This window comes from Scyliorhinus canicula, chromosome 18, assembly GCF_902713615.1.
Source record: "Scyliorhinus canicula chromosome 18, sScyCan1.1, whole genome shotgun sequence".
Classification (NCBI taxonomy): domain Eukaryota; kingdom Metazoa; phylum Chordata; class Chondrichthyes; order Carcharhiniformes; family Scyliorhinidae; genus Scyliorhinus; species Scyliorhinus canicula.
The window spans coordinates 51,786,317-51,808,267 of NC_052163.1; the positions used below are offsets into that span (position 1 = coordinate 51,786,317).

The following is a 21,951-nucleotide window of genomic DNA, read 5'->3' on the forward strand; positions in this document are numbered from 1 at the left end:
CAGTAGGGATGCTCTGTCCGGCTTGACAATTTCAAACCTTAGCCGTGCATGAGTGCTCCGGTTGGAGACGAGTAGATGGCAGGACACCAGTGCCGTGATGGCATTACCGTTATAGTCCAGGAGCTGGCAGGCTGCTGGAACTCCTTGGGGGGATTCTTGATGCGTTTGAAATCTGCCTGTGAGAGGAGGTTGGCAGAAGCACCTGTGTCCAGCTTGAACTGGATGGAGCAGCGGTTGACCTGCATCACCGCATGCCATTCATCCTCGGAATCCACAGTGAGGATGGACTGAATGCGAGATGAGTTAGGTGTGGCATGTTCACGTGTGGTAATGATGCCCACTCGGTAAGCGGACTCCAGGCACTCGTCCTCTGGATCCGTTGTACTGCCAGGATCAGAATCCAGTAAACGTCGTTGCACATTCTGGGCGCTCCGTCGTCCGAATTGGGAGCGCTGGCCTCTGACTGGTGGTGCAAACCTGCACAAGGCTGCGTAGTGACCAGGCTTCCCGCAGTTTAAACATTGCCTGCCTCTTGCAGGGCAGTGTCCCTTTAAATGGGCGTTGCCGCAGTTCGGACACATCATGACGTCGGCATCGTGACGAGGTGTACGTCGTCGCACATGCGCAGTGTGGTCGGCAGACGTCTGCACCTGTGCAGTATGGGTATCGGCTGCTTCATTATCCCGTTCACATCGTGCATGTGTGGGGCTCTGGGAAAAGCAAGCGAGATGGCCGCTATCTTCAATGCTAAGGCGCTGCATCCGGGAGATGGCTTGTACACTCTCTGCTGATTTGTATTGGGAATACTGATTTTTTGCGTACTCAATACTGTACATGTTTCAATCGTGACTGGCAGGGTCATATGCTTGATTTTTAAGAGCTGCTCTCTCAGAGGATCAGAGTGAACTCCAAACACTATTTTGTCTCTGATTATGGAGTCAGCAATATCACCAAAGTTGCAGGACAGCGCTAGCAGGAGGAGGTTAGTTAAGAAGGCATTGAAAGATTCATCTTTACCTTGAAGACGTTGTTTGAATATGTAGCGCTCGAAGATTTCATTGATGTCCACTTCACAGTGACTATCGAACTTGTCCAGGATGGTCTGAAACTTTGTCTTGTCCTGGCCTTCGGTGAAGTTAAACGAGTTGAACAGTTGGATGGCTTGATCACCCGCTGTTGAGAGGAGAAGCGCGATCTTTCTTGCATCAGACACACCCTCGAGGTCTGAGGCTGTGATGTACAGCAGAAACTTTTGCTTGAATGTCCACCAGTTGGCACTAAGACTACCGGAGGTCCTGAGCTGGTGAGGAAACTGAATCTTCTCCATGGTGCCTGGATATATTTGCTGGTCATCACGGAACGGACTGAGGTAAGCTACCTTAAATTAGTAGTCTCCTGTATCATGTCGTATTAGGTACACTGGTATAACATTGGCTGCAACTGGATGCAGCTTAGATCAAAAAGATACTCCAGACCTTGAAGTTCGTTTAATCAGGTTTATTGAACTAATAGCACAGTTAGCACAGTTCTCTGTGAGTTTGACTCTCTGCTAACTTAAGTGTGAATACTCTGTCTGACTGAACCAGACTAGCTCTTAACCACGTGGTGGAGGTGTGAGATTGTAACAACACCCTTGACTGACTCTCTAGATGTTCATCAGTGGAAAGAGGCTCATGTCTTTTATAGTCAGATCGCACCCCTGAGTGTCCTGCCTGCTTATTGGTCATGTCCTGTTCTCTGTGTCCATTAGCTGCTTGTCTGTGCCTGCTTGGATATCATTATGTGTGTGTCTGCATATCATGACACCAACCTGGCGATACCAACCTTTGTCAGGCATGTCTCTCATGCCCTGAGGTTTTCCGATTATCGCGGGAGCTTCCACCCCTGCATTGCTGTTCTCGCTGATGGTTCATGCAGGCTGAAAATCCTCCCCTATGTAACTTAACGTTTTCCCACACATAAGTTGCAGAAATATTGGGGGACTCTAGAATGGAGCACTCAATACAATTAGCTGTTTAATGAACACAATGGGCTGAATGCATTGTACAAAGTGAGTTACCCAGAATCTGTTTGGCATAATCACGGATTTACTAGGTACCAGCAAGATATTGAAAGATAGCTAGCTGGCTGAGATAACAGAAGGAATGCCTACTCTTCTGGAAATATCTCCCAGCAAGAAATAGTAGTGATGAGTTTTTTTTTGCTGCTGAAATGAACCACAAGTGCGCACTGTTATTAACGTGGAAATAACCTGGCAATTTGTGGCAAGGAAGAGATACTCTGTGAGTTGCAAATCACCCCAAGTTGCTGAAAGGTAAAGAGTAAATAAAAGGGATGAACAAATACAAAGAAGGGAACCAATGCTTTTAAAAGCTAAAATTATTGACCATTCTTTGCTATGTGGCCACTACACATTCGCAGCTAAGATGGATTTTCTTAGTTAAAATAGGTCATTCTCACCAGTATTTTCTACAAAGTAATTCAGAGAGGATTCAATAGCATTGAAGAAACCATCAATGATCATTTCATCAATGTAGTCAATGTATGCCTTCCAGTTACTCGAAGTTTCATCCGCTTGGAACAGACTCAGATTTTCCTGTTGAATTTAAAATATAATAATATAGTTTTAAATAATAAGTCAAGTAATAGATGCAAATCTGTTATCATGTTTTGAAATATTCTGAAATCCATCTTTCAACAATGAAATAACAAACAAAATAATTGCATTGTTTCATCCATTTCAGAATCTAATGTCATTGCTGAATATAATGGGCTGGATTCTCCGATCCTGCGGCTATGTCTGGGCCCGGCCTGCCAAACATTTCCCCCCCTGTAACCAGCCTCGTCACCCCCACCAGTCCCCCAGCCCCTGCTGAAGCCCCCCCTGCCAGCGGAACAGCACCCGCCTAACTTTGGCGGCGCTGGACTCAGTCCGCAGCCACCATGCGAGGTCCCCAAGCAGTGTGACCACACGCGGACTCGGCCCATTGGGGGCGGAGCATCGGGGAGGGCTTCAGGTGACGTCCTGAGGCCGTCCGGACGGTGTGCATTTTTGAGGAGGAGGAGCATCGCAAAGGCGGCACCACCCCCCAATTCCGCTGCAAACATGGATTCTCCGGTTGATCGCTGAACGTGATTTCGGCTTCGGCGGTCGGAGAATCCAGCCCAATGTGTTTTTGGCACTAATATACCATTGCGCGTATATTCCATTGCACTGAACAATTAGCTCAGGAGGAAACTGTAAGATGGCATTTCTGCAGTTTCCGAGGCATTTCAGCTATCAGCCTCTGCAGGGCTTCCCTCTCCTACGGCTTGAACTTCCTTCATCTTAAGCCTCAGCTGAGTCCAAGTCCCAGTATTAAACCTGCGTGGGGCACATTCCACTTAATGTGTACCATGTTCTATCGGTGCAACATGACCTCTTCCACACTCCTAATGGCTGATTTCCAAAGACGAGCTCGCTCTGCTCGCTTAAATGGTCCCAACCAGGTACCTGCATCAGGCTCTAGCAGGGCTGGACAACTAGTCAGTCCAACCCTACAGCAATGGACCACCCTGTAGATAATGAAATCTTGAGGCTCTTCAAAACAATGTGTGATTCTTAATCATCTGTTGAACTTGGTAACTCCCGAATGACAAAATACTAGAAAAGCTAATCTACTATCTCAAGCCAGGAAAGCAACCATATACTTATTAGCAGATTGTCAGTTATTGATGGGCAGAAAATTAGCACGATTGACCAGAAAAATGGACAGAGATCCATTGTGCCAGTGAGAATGGGAAACCAGTACGACATGGAGTGACTGAAAAAATAGATGCATCTAAGGGGACCTTAGATGAGCACGAGGGAGGAAGGACTAGAAGGATATGTTCATGACTGAGGTAAAGTAAGGTGAGAGGAAGCTCAAGTGGAGGGTAAAGATCTGTATTCTGTGCTGCAAAATTCCATGTAAGATTTATTCCCATTTAGTACCCTTTCAAGTTTTTTGACAGGATTTATTCTGGCATTTGGAATGATGATCAGTTTTCAGTTACTCATATGAAAATTAGGCCCAATTGCATATTTTAGGTTTCCACAGAATTTCCCATGTTTACATTGATATTGGGTGCTGTGATCTATCTACATATCCAAATAAAATGGACGCCCATGGCTGTCGATGAATAGGCACTTAAACAGCATCTCACAGTCTTGGTGCTCATTCTGAAAGTTTTTCTTGCAACCTTTCTGCTTCCATTTAGTCGGTTCGAAGAGTTTTGTTTGGGTATCTTTGGGATGTGGTGGCTCCTGGGCATCATGCCTGAGGATTTAAGAATCAGTAATTAAGGGGAATTGGATGATAAGTCAGTCAGCCAGCTTGTGGGACAGGGTGTAAGTGGCAAATTTGTCATAGAAAGCTAGAATTCTTTGATTTTTTTTAAGATGTGGGCATCACTGGTAAGGCCGCACGCACTTGAGGGTGGTAGTTTTGCCATGGCTGGTGCCAATCAGTAGCTAGGTTCTCTGCACATAAGTAAGTGGGGTATGCCTTCACAGAGACCGACTACAGATCTAGCAATCTACATGAGCTGGTAGCTGACATTCTACGGTACCATTTTCCCCTGTTTATCTTCACCATCTTTTCTCTGGACTCTCCTCTTTGCTCATCTTCCTACCACTTACTGGATGTAAAACATGTAGTCAAAATCCTCACTCCTTTCAAGGTGACCCTCAAGAGGATTTTGAACTCTAAATGCAAGCAGAAGGAGAAGTGGATCACCAAGGAGTGGATCACCAGCCACCAGCCAATAGCAGAGCAGAAGCTTAATCGGAACAACTGGGATTGTGGCGACGCCAAAAAGAGACCGAAATAATCCAAAACTGATCATTTAAATGTCCCAGACAGTTTTGTTCAGAGGAAGCAGTTTTGATTGGTTCTGGATCATGCGTCATTGTGTGATGGTGGAACGGTGGCACAGTGGTTAGCACTGCTGCGTCACAGCACCAGGATTCAATTCTAACCTTGGGTGACTGCGTGGGAGCTTGCACGTTCTCCCCATGTCTATGTGGGTTTCCTCCGGGTGCTCTGCTTTCCACCCACAGTCCAAAAATGTGCAGATTAGGTGGATTGGCCATGCTAAATTGCCCCTTAATGTCCCAGAATTATGCAGGTTAGGTGGGATTACAGGGATAGGGCGGAGGAGTGGGCCTAGGTAGGATGCTCTTTCAGTGGGTCGGTGCAAATCCGATGGGCCAAATGGCCTTGTTCTATACTGTAGAGATTGCATGAATATATTACCTCAATGGATTTTAATGTAATTCAGCATTCAGATTATTCATGCCCCTTTATAGGCATTTACTTGGGACTACACTTATGTATTTTATAAAGAATGGTGTGAGGAAGTCATTTCAAATATTCACAGGGACTAAACTAAGTCCAGAGACTTGGTTGGAATGTTTTTCATTCCATTGAATTGTCCCCCATTGCTCAGAGTTCTGATCTCGCATTACCTTCACCAATGAATGGATCTTTTGACCCGTTTGTTGAATAAAACTGTAGCGTTTCTCAAGCCTTTCATTCTTGTCATCCAGGTTGAGGAGGGCGTCCTTTTTTCCCTCCTTCCTCTCAAAAACAGGAGAAACCCAGGTCTTCATAATAGTCACTATTGCAGCCACATTGTCTTTTGCTTTCTGTACTCGGCACTCCAAGTCATGAACCATATCCCGGACTGTTTGGATATAATCCCAGATCCCTTCGAAAATATGAACAACAATGTATTAAGCAGAATGAGATCTTGACACATTACTATTTATTACGTTTGTTCAATGATAGGCATCAATTCATCTAGATTTCCTTCTCTTTGCTTGCTAATTACAATTTCACACCAACAGGGCTTTTTTTTAACCTGGTTTTATAATTCATTGTTATGTTTTAACATGCTACAGTCAAGCTCGGGTGAGTTTCTGATCAATTCACTGAAGTGGTTGTTAATCTTAAGGGAATGCTATCGCAGTACGCTGGCTAAATAAAACTGCCTCATTAGAGGTTTTGAATGCAAAAGGTTAGTGCTTGGAAGGGATGCAAGGTGATCACCTTTTCAACAGAGCAGCAGAAACTTTATAACTGGCGCCCTAATAGGGTGTGAGAAACCATGCAAGAAATACAAGAATTTATTGGTATTTCCCCAAACAGCTGCCCGTAAAACCCAACTCTGGAAACTCTCCGAGAAGCTTGGCTTTCTATAGGTTTCCCAATCAATAAGGGATTCCTAGAAATTCTCTTTCCTGGCAAAGGTTAAAATCTTCTGAAAAAGCCTACACCCTGCCTTCCACAACAGCAATCAATGGTTTTCTTTTTTTATGGCACAGGATTTGAAACTTCAAACATATTTTTCTTTCCAGGTCCACAGAATGTTCAGCTCTGCTAAGTGTATGGTTTTTTCACAGCCACGGGCCGAAATTCTCCGGTCCATAAAACCATAGGAGCAGGATTAGGCCATTCAGCCCTTCGAGTCTGCTCCGCCATTCATTCATGGCTGATATGTTTCTCATTCCCATTCTTCTGCCTTCTCCCCATGACCTATGATCCTCTTATTAATCAAGAACTTATCTATCTCTGTCTTAAAGACACAGTGATTTGGCCTCCACGGCCTTCTGCGGCAAAGAGTTCCACAGATTCACCACCCTCTGGCTGAAGATGTTCCTCCTCACCTCAGTTTTAAAGGATCATCTCTTCAGTCTGAGGCTGTGCCCTCGGGTTCTAGTTTTTCTGACTAGTGGAAACACCCTCTCTGCGTCCACTCTATCTAGGCCTTTCAGTAGCCTGTAAGTCTCACCCGGTCGTCGGGATTCACTTTTTCCACAGGCAGCGGACCCCCGCCCGGTGGGTTTCAATGGGAAATCCCATTGACAAGTGGTGGAAAGATAGAATCCCACTGCCAGCGAATGGTGTGTGGCCAAGAAATATACGGCTAGGGGACTAGAGAATCCCGTCCATGGTCCTCGCATGACATCTACTCTACAGTTTAAGCTCAGTGCAAATTAGTATTTTACCTTCATTCTTCCAGTTAAGTGACTCTTCTGCCTCCTTTACTTTGGTGTCAATCTGTTGCACCTGCGCCTCGATAAGAGGAAATTCCACCCCCAGGACAGATTTTAGGACCTTGTTGTACCAATTTGCAGTCAGCTCCAATGTAGCCATGTATTTCCGGTATGAATCTTTCAAGGCATAGATTTCAGCGGCAGTGTCGGGAATCTTTTCGGTATGACGTGTCTCTAGGTATTTGACCTCCCGTAAGACTGAGACCAGCTGTGAATTGCACAGAACAAGCAAGATGGAAGAGAAAGATAATGAAAATGACTGGGAAATATTCATATCATTTTCTCTCAGTTTTCTCCCTGGAGAATTCAATTTGAAGTGGGAGCACCTTGATGAAGGCCATATAGTTTTAAAGCAATTTATAATAATACAAATTTCACATTCACCTGGCATGGTTTCTAAAGTGTAATGGAAATTAATGCTGCTCGTAATTCCCCGCAGATTGCTGCAGTTATATAATAAATTGTAAGTCCTTTTGTGTGACAGTTGTTACACATCACAGACACAGATGGGGTATCCCTCTAGAAAATTCCCATGCAAGGGTTCACCCAGGAATTGTCCTGAAGTGCTAATTCCTCTAGACAATTAGGCTGGGCTGGGAACCATCTGACAGAAGCGATTTAAATGGCTAATTTCTGTTGTTCTGCCATTTTACCCTGATAGCTACTCTGAAAGAGTTAGAACGAAAAAAAAAAATCTAACTCCGGAGTAACTATTTAAACATCCAGCTCGAGCCCCACACATGACAACCGCCACACACACGATTCTCCCGAGGATCTGCCACATCAACCCAAGACCCTCTCGAGACAGGGGCTTTGGAATTACAGCAAGGTACGTCTATTCAGAGCGGCAATCCGACGGACTCTGTAACTCTGAGGAAGTTATGGGCCATGAGTTGTGTCTCACACTGATACAAACCACCAACACAACACCTGAAGAGCCACGTGGAACTGAAACATTATCAAGAGGGTGGCAGAGTGCCACATGGCACCACTTAAAAGTAGACATCATGTTTACACCCTTGAATTCAGGGGTGAGATTTTCCAGTCTCTGCTATCCTGCTGCTGCGAGGTGCTGGGAAGTGATGATTACAGTTCAGGCTTCTTCTGAGAAGGAGGGAGAAGAAAATTTAAATGTCACCCATGATGTCAGATCCTTTGACAGTTCTCTGGATAGCAGAGTTTCCCCTCAGTGAATCTGCCAGTCCAGTACCACTGTTATGTGAGGTGGGCACAGGAATAAATAGCGGGCAGCCTCCCACAAACCCAAGGGCATATACAGCATCTGTCGGCACAGGCATGGGAATTTGCAACTAAAATTGAACAGCTTGGTGAGCTAACTTAGAAAAAGCACAGAGGCATGGCTTGTGGCCCTCAGTCCCCAGAATACTGTTATTTACTAACACTGGATCCGGCAGTATGGAGGATTCCTGATAATGGCCAGCTGCAGGAGGATGCTATAGGGCAAGGAGCTATGTATGCTTGCTGCGTTCCTACTAAGATTGCTGGCAACACCATTGTCTAATGCATTTTTTATTAATTCCCACAATCCCATCAGCAGATGAGCTGCTTCTTATGGTGTTATTTTTTGACCCAAAGGTATGTAATTTCTGTTAAATATTGCTCACATCCCCTCACTTATCTGCGGCAAAGTACAGGAGCCATCGGTTAGTCAGACATACGGAGGTCAGATGCAGGCCAGTTGATGGATGCTGTTGCATATCTTTATACCTATGCCGGTGCGAGCAACTCGTCAGCCTCTCACTACCCACCGGACACCGAGTGTTTTCCCTACCATGTCTCCACCTGAGCTCACATTTAGCTGCTGCTGCAATTGATTCAAGCCTTGGTGTCATTGTTCCCTTTAAGAAGGGTGACAGGAGGGTGGCATGTGGCGCAGTGGATAGCACTGGGGCTGCGGCACTGAGGACCTGGGTTCAAATCCCAGCCACGTGGAGTTTGCACATTCTCCCCATGTCTGCGTGGGTTTCACCCCACAACCCAAGGATGTGCAGGTTAGGTGGATTGGACACGCTAAATTGCCCCTTAATTGGAGAAAAAATAATTGGGTAGTCTAAATTTTTTTTAAAAGGTGACAGGTGATCTTATTGAAACATGCTGACAGGGTGGATGCTGAGAGGATATTTCCTCTTGTGGGGTAATCTAGAACTAGGGGCACAGCTCGAGGATAAGAGGTCTCCTGTTTAAGATGGAGATAAGGAGGATTTTTTTTCTCTCAGAGGATTATTGGTCTTTAGAATTTTCTCCCCCAGAGAGCAGCGGAAGCTGGGTCATTGAATATATTCAAAGCTGAGTTAGATTTTTTCATTGACAAGGAAGTCAAGGGTTATGGGGGATCTTATCTGCATTTTGGCCACATCAAGATCAGCCATGATCTTACAGGATGGCGGAGTAGGCTGAATGGGTCGAATGGCCACTCCTGCTCCAATATCTTTTGATCATATTTATGTCCCCAAATACACTGACAAATCAAAGAGAGAAACAAAAAGGAAAGTAAGAGCCACGAGGAGGTGGGGAAATTGCGAATGTGGATAGAGAGTAAGAAATAAAGGGAGAGAGTAAGTGAGTGAAACAAGGAGATGAGAAGAAATGAAGGAGGGAGGAAGAGATATACAAAGAGTATAAATTACATGGCCCAAGGTTTTGAATAAGTGATAAATGGTTTGAGAGTAGAGTGCAGTGTTTAATCACGATTCTGCCCCTCTCTAATTTAATAAGACGTGACCTAGACATTAGTTGTAACTCATAAATCCAGCCCACTGCTTCAAATGTGAACCCAGGGCACTTGTACACTTTGACTGAAATGAAGATTGAATAACGTTGTCAGACTTCTGGGGTAAAAGTAAAGAAAACGTTCAATAAAAATAATTTCAAAGATGCAAACTAATCTGGAGATCCAGACAAAAGACCTTAAGCTTTAAGCTTCTCTGTATTGCACTTACAGCTACCGATTATTCTGCATTCCTATCACGTTATTTTCTTTGAAGATTCATTCCAATTATTGTGGAGGGCTTTTTCACGGCATTCTACCAGTGCTGCTATTTAGACCTGTAGCTATGTGACGAGAGTTAGAGATGAGTAATGGGAGAACTGAGTCCATCGCATTGAGAGCGAGGCGGTTTGGTAAGGTCAGGTTAATATCTTTTAAATCTCTGTGCCAGTAAGGTTACTGGCTTCAAAACAGATCCCTCGAGGGCCGGGAGATTTCACAGCAAACTAAGGAGAGGCAAGGCCAGGCAAGTGGATTGTTTAACAAATTGTTTTGCTTTTTTGACTTTCATTCCTCCAACTCCCAGAGAATGTCTTGCCTAAAGTCACGTTGGATCCATACCACAACCTCAAAACGTAATAACTGCACAACAATTAAACATTGTCACAGGACAGCTTCCCTCCCTTCCTTGAAACATGGCTTTATGTCTTGATATATTAATAAAGCAGAGAGAATCATTGATAATCATTCATAAAGCAGAGATAATCATTGGCAGCACATGGCTAGCACTGTGGCTTCACAGCGCCAGGATCTCAAGTTCGATTCCCCGCTGGGTCACTGTCTGCGAGTCTGTACGTTCTCCCCGTGTCTGCGTGGGTTTCCTCCAGTTTCCTCCCACAGTCCAAAGACATGAAGATTAGGTGGATTGGCCATGCTAAATTGCCTTTCGTGTCCAAAAAGACAAGGAGGGGTTATTGGGTTATGGGGATAGGGTGGAAGTGAGGGCTTAAATGAGTCAGTGCAGACTTGATGGGCGAATGGCCTCCTTCTGCACTGTGTGTTCTATGTATATCTATGTATGAATACCAAAATATTTTCCACCTTAAACAGCTGATAACAGTAAGGAGTCCCGGTTTGGTACAACTCATGTCAAGTTGAGAGTACAGCTCCCTCTCTTCCCTCCTTGCCCCCCAAAAATTGCATGACTCCCACAGATTCTGTGTTCTCAATCAGTTCACGGCAGTGGAATTCTCCGGTCTCGCTGCAATCAATGGGAGATTTGGCTGAGGCGCCAGATTCTCCATCCTCACTAGCAGCAGTAGCGGGGCGGAGTCACAAAGGAGAATCCCGGCCCTGGTATAACATACCCATCCTCATATCGGCATTTTAAAAGATTTATGACTAGTGCCAATTAGTAGGCAGTGTGCTGAGTGGGTCCACACTCATTTGGATATGAATGAAATAGTCCAACTCTGATTTCTCTCCCTCGGGATGCTGCAGGGCCTGTTGAACTTTTCAAGCGTTTTCTGTTCCGAATTCCAGCATCCTCAGTATTTTGCTTATATTATTGAAATTGTCCAAATACGTTTCATGCAAGATTTGCAAGAGAGATAGAAGAGACTTTTGGCTGTTAATCTGGTTTAGATTCAGGCTCAGCTTCCAGAATGAAAAGGCAATTCAGTTTGGGCTTATACCCATTGGAGTTTAGCAGAATGAAACGTGGACCGGAATTCTCCAGCCGTTCGCTGGCGACGGGATTCTCTGCTCCTGGTGGCAGCACACAACTGCCCACGGGTTTCCTGGCGGTGCAGGGTGGCTTCAATGGGAATTCCGATTGACAGCAGCAGGAAAAGAGAATCCTACCAATGGGACTGGCATGCCGCCTCCTGATACCAAGAAAGACGCAGCTGGGAGGCCGGACAATACCACCCGTGATCTTATTAAAACATACAAGGTAGGGGGTCATGTGATGAAAGCGTGGTAGTGGCTCCATTTCTGTGAGTCCTGGTGCTGCTCACCTTTTAATCTAGTTTATTTAACCTGATGCACAATGCATACTTATTTTATGCTGACGTGTATGATCTGCGCTATGTTCCTGGAAGATCCTCGCTGAATTTTGGCGATGGGGACCAGAGTTAAGTCAAGAAAATTCTTGTTTGATTGGAGATGGCTGGGGTGGGGCTCAGCTCGCAGTTGCAGTTGCATGGGGGTTGGGCCTACGCTTCGCCGATGCCGTTAGAGTCAAGATGGTGGCTGCCATTGTGAGTGAAGTTGTGAACAACGGTTTCAATTCCCTGGCACAGGTTGTTGGTGCTCACACTGATGAATTGCGAGACAGTCTTCGAGGTCTGGGATCAGTCAAGGGTTCCGACCACTGGTCTTACGTTGTCTTGTTCTTGATGTTCATCAAGATGGGTTGGAGGCATGTTTCCAGAGCTTCAGGATAACGACATGGCAGAGGTGCAGCAGCTTCAGTGAAACTCTGGATGGATCCTGGATATTGCTAGACAATCCTGTCACGGGCTTTGGCCTTTTCAAGCTCTGTAAATGGTTGGGGTATCCTGTGGTTCATCACTAATCCCGAATTGTTCCTGTCATGAGAATGTCGCTTTAAGAAATGTTTGGCTGCTCATGTTACTGCAGTGATGTCAGAGCGTGGGTGGAGCTGAGCTCTGGCTCTGCTTTTTAGTTTCACTTTGAGAAAAGCTTGAGTGTGCCTGTGTTTTTTTGGTTTTGTTTTCAGAGTTGGAGCTGAAGCCAGACAAAGCAGGTGTACTGTTGATCTCTCTGCCATCAAAAGACTACCTCTTGATCAGTTGGTGAATTCAGAATTATAAATGTTTTCAGTCGTGAATGTAAACCTGATGTGCTTCTGTTAAAAGGTGTTTCTTTTGTCTTCTGGATGTTGTTTGGGAAGTTATTAAGGATGACTTAGTTGTTGTATTCTTTGAGGTTGTATTTGAATTAATGGTTGCTAAGATGTTCAGTGTATGTTTTAAAAAGGTTAACTTAAGTTCATAGAATAAACATTGTTTTGCTCTAAAAATTACTTTTCCATTTCTGCAGTACCACATCTGTAGAGTGGGCCGTGTGCTCCCCATACCACAATCTATTAAAAGTTGTGGGTCAGGTGAACTCCATGATACACTTTGGGGTTCTCTAAACCCTGGCCCTTAACATTCCCTTGTAATTATAATCCTGATGTCATGTTATTCCTTTTAGCCTGACAAGGTGTGTAATATATAAGCACAGATGTGTTTGTCATCTGTTATCCTGTTATATTGCAATAATCATGCTGAGCTAGTTGTGTGACCTGAGGATTGTGCAGCATTTACCTAGTTTTGTATGTACTGTAATCCTTGCTTTTACAATGAGGGAGTACTTTTGTTTGGATATCCTTCACTTTATTTGTAGCGACGATGAGTGGTACGACAGCAGGGTGTCCAGTAGATAGTTTCATATGGAGGTGGTTGATATGACCATGTAAATCCCCATTGTGGGTGAGGAAAACTTCCGTTAGAACTATTAGTGTTGTAAATTCCTCCTATACTTTTGTTATTTTGGAATTATGGAATCCTTGCTCGTCTCCTATGAAAGTCCAGATGAATCATATATCCTGCAGAAGACAGGGTTCCTTTTTTTTCTGTGGTTGGCACCTCTGGTGTTGTTGTAGTAGGGGGAAACATGCACTGGTGCATGGTCAGGAACGGTCAGTTAATCCTTGATAAAAGAAAATTACTGCGGATGCTGGAATCTGAACCCAAAGAAAAGATGCTGGAAAATCTCAGCAGGTCTGACAGTATCTGTAGAGAGAGAAAAGTGCTCACATTTTTAGTCCAGATGAGCTTTGACAAAGGAGCATCTGGACTTGAAACTTTAGCTCTTTTCTCTCCCTGCAGATGCAGCCAGACCTGCTGAGATTTTCCAGAATTTTCTCTTTGGTGTCAGTTAATCCTTGGTCATCTAGCCCTACTTGGGTTCGTCTTTATTAATAATAATAATCTTTATTGTCACAAGTAGGCTTACATTAACACTGCAATGAAGTTACTGTGAAAAGCCCCTAGTCGCGGCATTTCGGTGCCTGTTCGGGTACACTGAGGGAGAATTCAGAATGTCCAAATTACCTGACAGCACGTCTTTCAGGTCTTGTGGGAGGAAACCGGAGCACCCGGAGGAAACCCATTCAGACACGGGGAGAACGTGCGGACTCCACACAGACAGTGACCCAAGCTGGGAATTGAACCTGGGACCATGGATCTGTGAAGCAATAGTACTACCTACTGTGCTACAGTGCTGCCCAATCCATATTTACTTGGCTGCGTGGGTAGTGACAGTGGTCACTTGATTGAGTAGGTTGGGGCAATGGTAACTGCGTTCATCAGGGTCAGGTGGAGGTTATGTTGGGTGGTAGAGTAAGGCCACCCTGCCAAGGTTGTCCCCTTTTGCGGGGAGGAGGGGCGGGGTGGCATGGCGGGGGGGCTCCTAGACTGCTTTGCTTCTTGAGATTTGGTTCCACTTGGGAGCTCGTTCCTATTGGGTGAGGGGCCTGAGTATGAGTTTCAGTGCTTCAGTTCAGCGCTGTTAAAGTCTTTCTCCGGCAGAAGTTAGGTTGGATGGTAGGGCCCCCTTCCTCCAAGTGATCTTATATAGGGACTTCCAGACTGTCCTCCTTCTTGAGGCTTGGAATCCCCTGGGAGTGCTGAGTCTTATGTGGTTCTGCTGTTCCACCCTTGGTATCATTTTTTCAAAAATATACGTTGCCAGACCTTGTATGACGTCTATTGGCTAATCCTGGTGTTCCTCCCTTTATGGGGTTTCCTTTCTTTATCTGAGCAGAAGTACGGCTACGTGCTCTGATTATTTTGTATAATTTTAGACGGTTTCCTTCATCTTCTCAGGGGGTGGATAGTCATAAGTTTTCCCAAGATGGGTGTCTCGATGATTCTTCTCCTGTTGGCGGCGTTTGCTTGGTGCACAATGGTTTAAGTTTTCCAGTTTTGAAGGCAATGATGCCGCTGATTTGGCTGGAGAGGAGTGAGGTCTGTTGTGTAACGGGTATGGTTTAAGTATCCTTGCTTTGCTGGCTGCTGTTTATGAGAGTTTACACTGCCAAGCCACGCCTTGTACCAATGGCGGCGTCCTGGGGCTGCCTTCCATTGCTTGTGACGCTGAGTTAGGTTTCAGATATTTTTTAACCCCATAAGTGATCTCGTATATTGTATAGCTTTGTCTTTTTGCTTAATGGAGGAGGGAGTGCTAAATAGGGCCATGTAAATTGCTTTATCCTGTTATCCTGAGATCCCCTACTCTTTTTGGTGTACTTTTATCCTTTCGTTTTCTAAATGAAGGGAGATGCCAACTACAACGATTACTATGTTTGATGACCTAAACCAATTGTACAAATATTTGCTAGTCTTCTCTGTATGTATATGATCCCTCTGTATTGTACCAGATTGTGGGGACATGTTGTGTTTTTTGGTTTTATGTAAAATATCTCCTATGGCGAGTTCTCGAAGGATGAGACAACACGAGACCGATGCCGTTGGGAACCAGGCCGATCGGGGTGGAGCATCGGGGGGGCAGGCCTCTGGCAATGTCCTGAGGCCGTCGATTTGTCGCACGGCATACTCTCCGAGTACGCTGCTTTGGAGGGGGCGGAGTATCGCGAAAGTGGCACCACCCCCGATTTGGTTGGTAACTGTGATTCTCCGGCCGATCGCCGAACGCAATTTCGGCATCGGCGACCGCAGAATCCAGCCCAATGTATTTCTTTTCTTTATTTTGCGGTTGAAAAATCATTCTGCCTCCTGCAAAGGTAAAGGCAGGTCTGCTATCTTAGAAAATTGTCATTGGTGCCTCTAGTAAATTTGGAGTTAGGGAAGCTGTGATTTGGTGTCCGTCCAAACGGGGTGCGAAAACCTTATCCTTTTTCATTTGGCTGTATGAGCAATCGCTACAGGGGAAGGTGTGCACTGTTTTACCATGGTATCATGGCTTTAACCTCTTCCCTCCAAAACTCTAGCTTATCTGCCCACCATTTTCACTTGCATAAACGGAGACACCCAGTTGAGTGATTAAGCTGAACTAAATGTGCTCTCCTGTCTTTTACTGTATTCACGCATGGAGAAGTAGTACGCTTTACTAGAACCAGGGGACACAGTTCAAGAAGAAGAAGTCTACCGTTTATGATGGTGATGAGGAGAATATTTTTCTTTTGTATGTGGAATTCTCTTCCCAAGGAAGCAGTGGAGGCTGGATCATTGAATTTATTCAAGGCCACGATTCTTAGATTTTTGACAGACAAGGGAGTCAGGAGTTATAGAGGGCGGTAGATGACAAAGTAGAGTTGAGACACGAACAGATTGGCTACGGTCTTATTGAATGGCTGAGGAGGCTTGAAGGGAAGAATGGCCTTCAGATTGTGCCTAAGGTGGATCACCACTACCTTCTCAAGGGCCATTGGGATGGGCACTAAACGCTGGCCTAGCCAGCGATGCCTTCAACCCGTGAAAGAATAAATAAAAAAGAAAGCAGAGTATTAATCCATGGCTCCATCTTGTTGCATCTGGTCAGCATTTCTTATACCTCAGCATGATTGCTGCACGTGCCTCATTGGTCAAATATTCTTGCACACCATCAGTAAAGAAAGAGGATCAGAACAGAGGAAAACAATTGGCAGATAGTCGACCTTCCACAATGGCAACCATTGAATCCCCACAGTGCAGTGAGGCCATTCGGCCCATCAGGTCTGCACCAACCCTCCGAAAGAGCACCCTACCTAGGCTCAGCCCCCCACCCTATCCTTGTAATCCTGCATATTGATCAAGGCCGATCCATCTCACCTGCACATCTTTGGACTGTGGGAGGAAACCGGAGCACCCGAAGGAAACCGCCGCAGACACTGGGAGAATGTGCAGACTCCACACAGACAGTCGCCCCAGGCCGGAATAGAACTTCTGTCCCTGGCACTGTGAGGCAGTAGTGCTAACCACTGTGTCACCCCAACTGCAACAAGTGACATTCTCTACATAAATTACCTGAGGATCAAAGTTCACCGAGATGAGTTTTGTTTCTGGGTCCCGTTTGAGGAGAGGTTGGGTGAGATTATACTGAGACTTTTCAGAAACAGTCTCAGTCCATTCTAAATACAGCTTTGCTTCATACCTAAAAAGAAGAAGAAATTTCAGAGCGAGAGAAGAATATGTGGGAATTTGAATTTCTGAAGCTAGAATCCACACAATCTTCGAACAAATAGCTCAGGAAGCATTGAAAATGAGCCAAGTAACTTTAAGGAAGCCATCCTTTATTGATTTAACAGTTAATTATTCTCCCTACTGGCGATGTGAAATAAACTGGTGAATTTATGTTTAATAACACGTCAGCAGTAAAACTCTACAGTTCACAAAGAACAAAGAACAAAGAAAGGTACAGCACAGGAATAGGCCCTTCGGCCCTCCAAGCCTGCGCCGACCATGCTGTCTGTCTAAACTAAAATCTTCTACACTTCCGGGGCCTGTATCCCTCTATTCCCATCCTATTCATGTATTTGTCAAGATGCCCCTTAAACATCATTATCGTCCCTGCTTCCACCACTACCTCCGGCAGCGAGTTCCAGGCACCCACTACCCTCTGTGTAAAAAAACTGCCTCGTACATCTCCTTTAAACTTTGCCCCTCGCACCTTAAACCTATGCCCTCTAGTAATTGACCCCTTTACCCGAGGAAAAAGTCTCTGACTATCCACACTGTCTATGCCCCTCATAATTTTGTAGTCCTCTATCAGGTCGCCCCTCAACCTCCTTTGTTTCAGTGAGAACAAACCAAGTTTATTCAACCTCTCCTCATAACTAATGTCCTCCAGTCCAGGCAACATCCTGGTAAATATCTTCTGCACCCTCTCTAAAGCCTCCACATCTTTCTGGTAGTGTGGCAACCAGAGTTGAACACGATACTCCAAGTGTGGCCTAACTAAAGTTCTATACAGCTGCAACATGACTTGCCAATTTTTATACTCAATGCCCCGGCCAATGAAGACATGCATGCCGTATGCCTTCTTGACTACCTTCTCCACCTGTGTTGTCCCTTTCAGTGACCTGTGGACCTGTCAACCTAGATCTCTCTGACTGTCAATACTTTTGAGGGTTCTACCATTCACTGCATATCCCTACCTGTATTAGACCTTCCAAATTGCATTACCTCACATTTGTCCAGATTAAATTCCACCTGCCATCTCTCCGCCCAAGTCTCCAAACTATCGAAATCCTGCGGTATCCTCTGACAGTCCTCATCGCTATCTGCAATTCCACCAACCTTTGTGTCGTCCGCAAACCTACTAATCAGACCAGTTACATTTTCCTCCAAATCATTTATATATACTACGAACAGCAAAGGTCCTCGCACCGAACCCTGCTGAAAACCACTAGTCACAGCCCTCCAATCAGAAAAGCACCCTCCCATTGCTACTCTCTGCCTTCTATGACCTAGCCAGTTTTGTATTAATCTTGCCAGCTCACCTCTGATCCCGTGTGACTTCACCTTTCGTACCAGTCTGCCATGAGGGACCTTGTCAAAGGCCTTACTGAAGTCCATGTAGACAACATCCATTGCCCTACCTACATCAATCATCTTTGTGACCTCCTCGAAAAACTCTATCAAGTTAGTGAGACACGACCTCCCCTTGACAAAACCGTGCTGCCTCTTGCTAATACGTTCACTTGCTTCCAAATAGGAGTAATCCTGTCTCGAAGAATTCTCTCCAGTAATTTCTCTATCACTGACGTAAGGCTCACCGGCTTGTAGTTCCCTGGATTTTCCTTGCCACCCTTCTTAAACAAAGGAACAACATTGGCTATTCTCCAGTTGCCTCCTTCAGTATTCTGGGGTAGATCCCATCAGGCCCTGGGGACTTATCCACCTTAATATTTTTCAAGACGCCCAGCACCTCGTCTTTTTAGATCTCAATGTGACCCAGGCTATCTACACACCCTTCTTCAAACTCAACATCCATCAATTCCTTCTCTTTGGTGAATACAAGTTGGTTCGTTGTGGCTCAATGGGTGATCCGCTTATCTTTGAATCACAAGATTCTGAGTTTGTCAATTCTCTTTCCCGGTCTTGAGCACAAAAATCAAAGCTGACATTCTAGTATAGCACAGAGGATATGCCACACTGTTGGAAGTGCTGTCTTTCAGAGGAGATAAGAAAGCGAGGCTCGTCTGTCCCTCAGGTAGATGCAATAAGGTTCCAGCGTACTAGACGCAATGGGCTGAAAGACCTATTTCTCTGCTGTAAAACTCGACTCTATTCAAAGAGGAGTAGAAGATTTCTACCTCATGTTCAGACCAAAATCCATCCCTCCATCAACACCACAAAACCAGGTGATATTTTCATTATTACATTGCAGCTTGTGGGAGCTGGCTGCGTATAAACTGCTCCCTCCATTACAACAATCGCTACACTTCAAAAATATTTATTGGCTGTCAAGTGTTTTGGGATATCTGTGGTTGGGGAAAGTGCAAAGTCTTTCTTTCTTTGTTCATCATAGGATCAAGTCGTCTTTAGTTGCGTGTGTGTAAAACAGATCAAAGATTGGTATCCAAGTAGATATCCAGGGCAAGGTTTCCGGTGACATAAAAACAATTTAGAGTTATATAGCACTTTCAACAGAATGAAACATCCCATGGTGCTTTTCACGAGCATTATAAAACAAAGTATAACACTGAGTAAGGAGGTATTAGGTCAGATGGCCAAAAGCTTGGTCAGAGATACATTTTAATGAGTTCTATCTTGGAGGCAGTGGCGTGGTGGTGTGTTGGACTAGTAATCTAGGGAACCAGGGTGCTCTGGGAACCAGAATTCAAATCCCACCATGGCAGATGGTGGAATTCAAATTCAATAAACATCTGGAATTAAAAGTCTAATGATGGCCTGAAACCGTTGCCGATTGTCATAAAAACCCACCTGGTTCACTAATGCCATTCAGAGAAGGACATCTGCCGTCCTTACCTTGTCTGGCCTACATGTGACTCCAAGCCAACAGCAATGTGGTTGACTCTAAATGCCCTCAGCAATAAATGCTGGCTTAGTCAGCGACACTCGCATCCCCTGAACAAATAAAGAGAACAAATGCCTCAAAGGAGTAAAGCGAAGTAGCGAGATAGAGAGGTGTAGGGGGATATTTTCTGAACTTAGAGTCCAGGCAGATGAAGGCATGACCACCAATGGTGGAGAAATTTTAAATGGCAATGTGCATAAGGCCAGAATTAGTGGAGCAAATATCTCAGGGACTCATAGGGCTGGAGGAGATTTCACAGACAGGTAGAGGTGAGACCAAGGAGGGATTTAAAAACAATGATAAGAATTTTAAAATCCAGATATTGCTTGACCAGGAGTCAAAGTAGTTATGTTAGTAACATTGTTGGGGTGATAGGAGAACGGGACTTCCTGCAAGTTAAGATGCAGGCAACTTAGTTTTGGATGATCCCTAGTTTGAGGAGGTTAGAATGTGGGGGACCAGCCAGTAGTGTGTTGGAATAGTCAAGTCTGGAGGAACTAAGGTATAGATGAGGGTTTCAGCACTGGATTAACTAAGACCGGGGCAAAGTCGAGCAATGTTGTAATGGTGGAAATAGGCATTCCTAGTGACGGTGCACGTACGAGGTTAAAAGCTCACTTTGGGATCAAACTTGTCATCTAGGTTTTGAACAGATCAATTTAATCTCAGGCTGTTACCAAGGAGAGGGATGGAGTCAGCAGTTTGGGAACAGAGTTTGCAGCAGGCACCAGAAACAATGGTAATTTCTAGTAGACTGCCTGTGAATTTGCTCTGCGGTGCACATTCAATGACGTATTCCTGGGTCTCATTAGGAGCTCAGCAGTCACACGAGTGGGGTGCTTGAATCTTCTATCTGCCTGTAAGATGGCAGCATTCACCATGAGCAGTTCTGATGGCTGTCCACTGCTCGCAAGGAATATTTTAATCCTTCAGATTGTACTGTGGGCTGCTCTATCAGGATTCCATTTGATATTTCCGTTTTTCCAAGCATTACCCCTCCCTCATCAATGATAAAGGGAGATTCCTGAAGCGCTTTGACAATTGTTCAGAATAGTCTTTTGGATTCCAGACATGTTGGTGGATGGCTGGTCAGGGGGGGGGGGGGGGGGGGTGGGGGGGAGGGGGGGGGGGGGGATTGTCTGGTAATTTTTGGCGGCACGGTAGCACAGTGGTTAGCACTGTTGCTTTGTAGCAGAAGGGTTTCAGGTTCAATTCCTGCTTGGGTCACTGTCTGTGCGGAGACTGTATGCTTTCCCCATATCTGTGTGGGTTTCCTACAGGTGCCGGAGTCCGGTTTCCTCCCACATGTCCAAAAAGACGTTCTTGTTAGGTGAATTGGACATTCTGAATTCTCCCTCTGTGTACCCGAACAGGTGCCAGAGTGTGGCGACTAGGGGATTTTCACAGTAACATCACTGCAGTGTTAATGTATGCCTACTTGTGACAATAATAAAGAATATTTTATTATTATTTTATCAAGTTGCTGATTATGGGAGCTTCTGTGCAAATTAGCTATCGCTGTTCCTACATTATGACAGTGACTAAACTTCAAAAGTACTTTGCGATGTCCAGTGGTTATGAAAACTGCAATATAAATGCAAACCTTTCTCATGGCCAAAGTCATGTGTAACTTTTACGAAGAGAGATTGGGCAAACTGGGCCTGTATTCTCTAGTTTCGAAGAATGAGAGGTGATCTCATTGAAACCTACAAAACACTTGAAGGGATAGAGAGGATAGATGCAGGTAAGATGTTTCCCTTGGTTGAGGAGTCCAGAACCAGGGGCCACAATTTCAAAATAATACTTAGGCAGGAGATGAGAAGAAATTTATTTCCAAAGAGGACTGTGAATCTTTGGAATCCTCTACCCCAGAGGGCTGTGGAAGCTCAGTCAGTGAGTATTTTTATAGCCGAGATTGATAGATTTCTGTTTAACAATAACGTGAAGGGTTATCGGGATGGTGAGTGTGAAAGACAATGAAGTGTCTGATCGGTCATGATTACATTGAATAGTGGAACAACCTCAACAGGCTGAATGGCCTTCACTTGTTCCTATTCCTGATCAGAGTTCCCTTAGTGGTGGCCAAGGCAAT

The 21,951-nt window shown here is 45.0% G+C and overlaps 1 protein-coding gene across 1 annotated transcript in view; it reads right to left on the bottom strand.

Moving 5' to 3' along the window:
• Window positions 1-21,951, bottom strand: part of LOC119953293 (dynein heavy chain 9, axonemal-like) — a 686,444-nt gene that overhangs the window by 571,249 nt on the left and 93,244 nt on the right. Inside the window, exons 12-15 of the mRNA XM_038777408.1 lie at window positions 16,844-16,970; window positions 7,031-7,286; window positions 5,489-5,730; window positions 2,461-2,596 (exon numbers count right to left, since the gene is read on the bottom strand). Of these exons, the coding sequence (XP_038633336.1) occupies window positions 2,461-2,596; window positions 5,489-5,730; window positions 7,031-7,286; window positions 16,844-16,970 (761 nt within the window). The remainder of the gene's footprint in view (window positions 1-2,460; window positions 2,597-5,488; window positions 5,731-7,030; window positions 7,287-16,843; window positions 16,971-21,951) is intronic.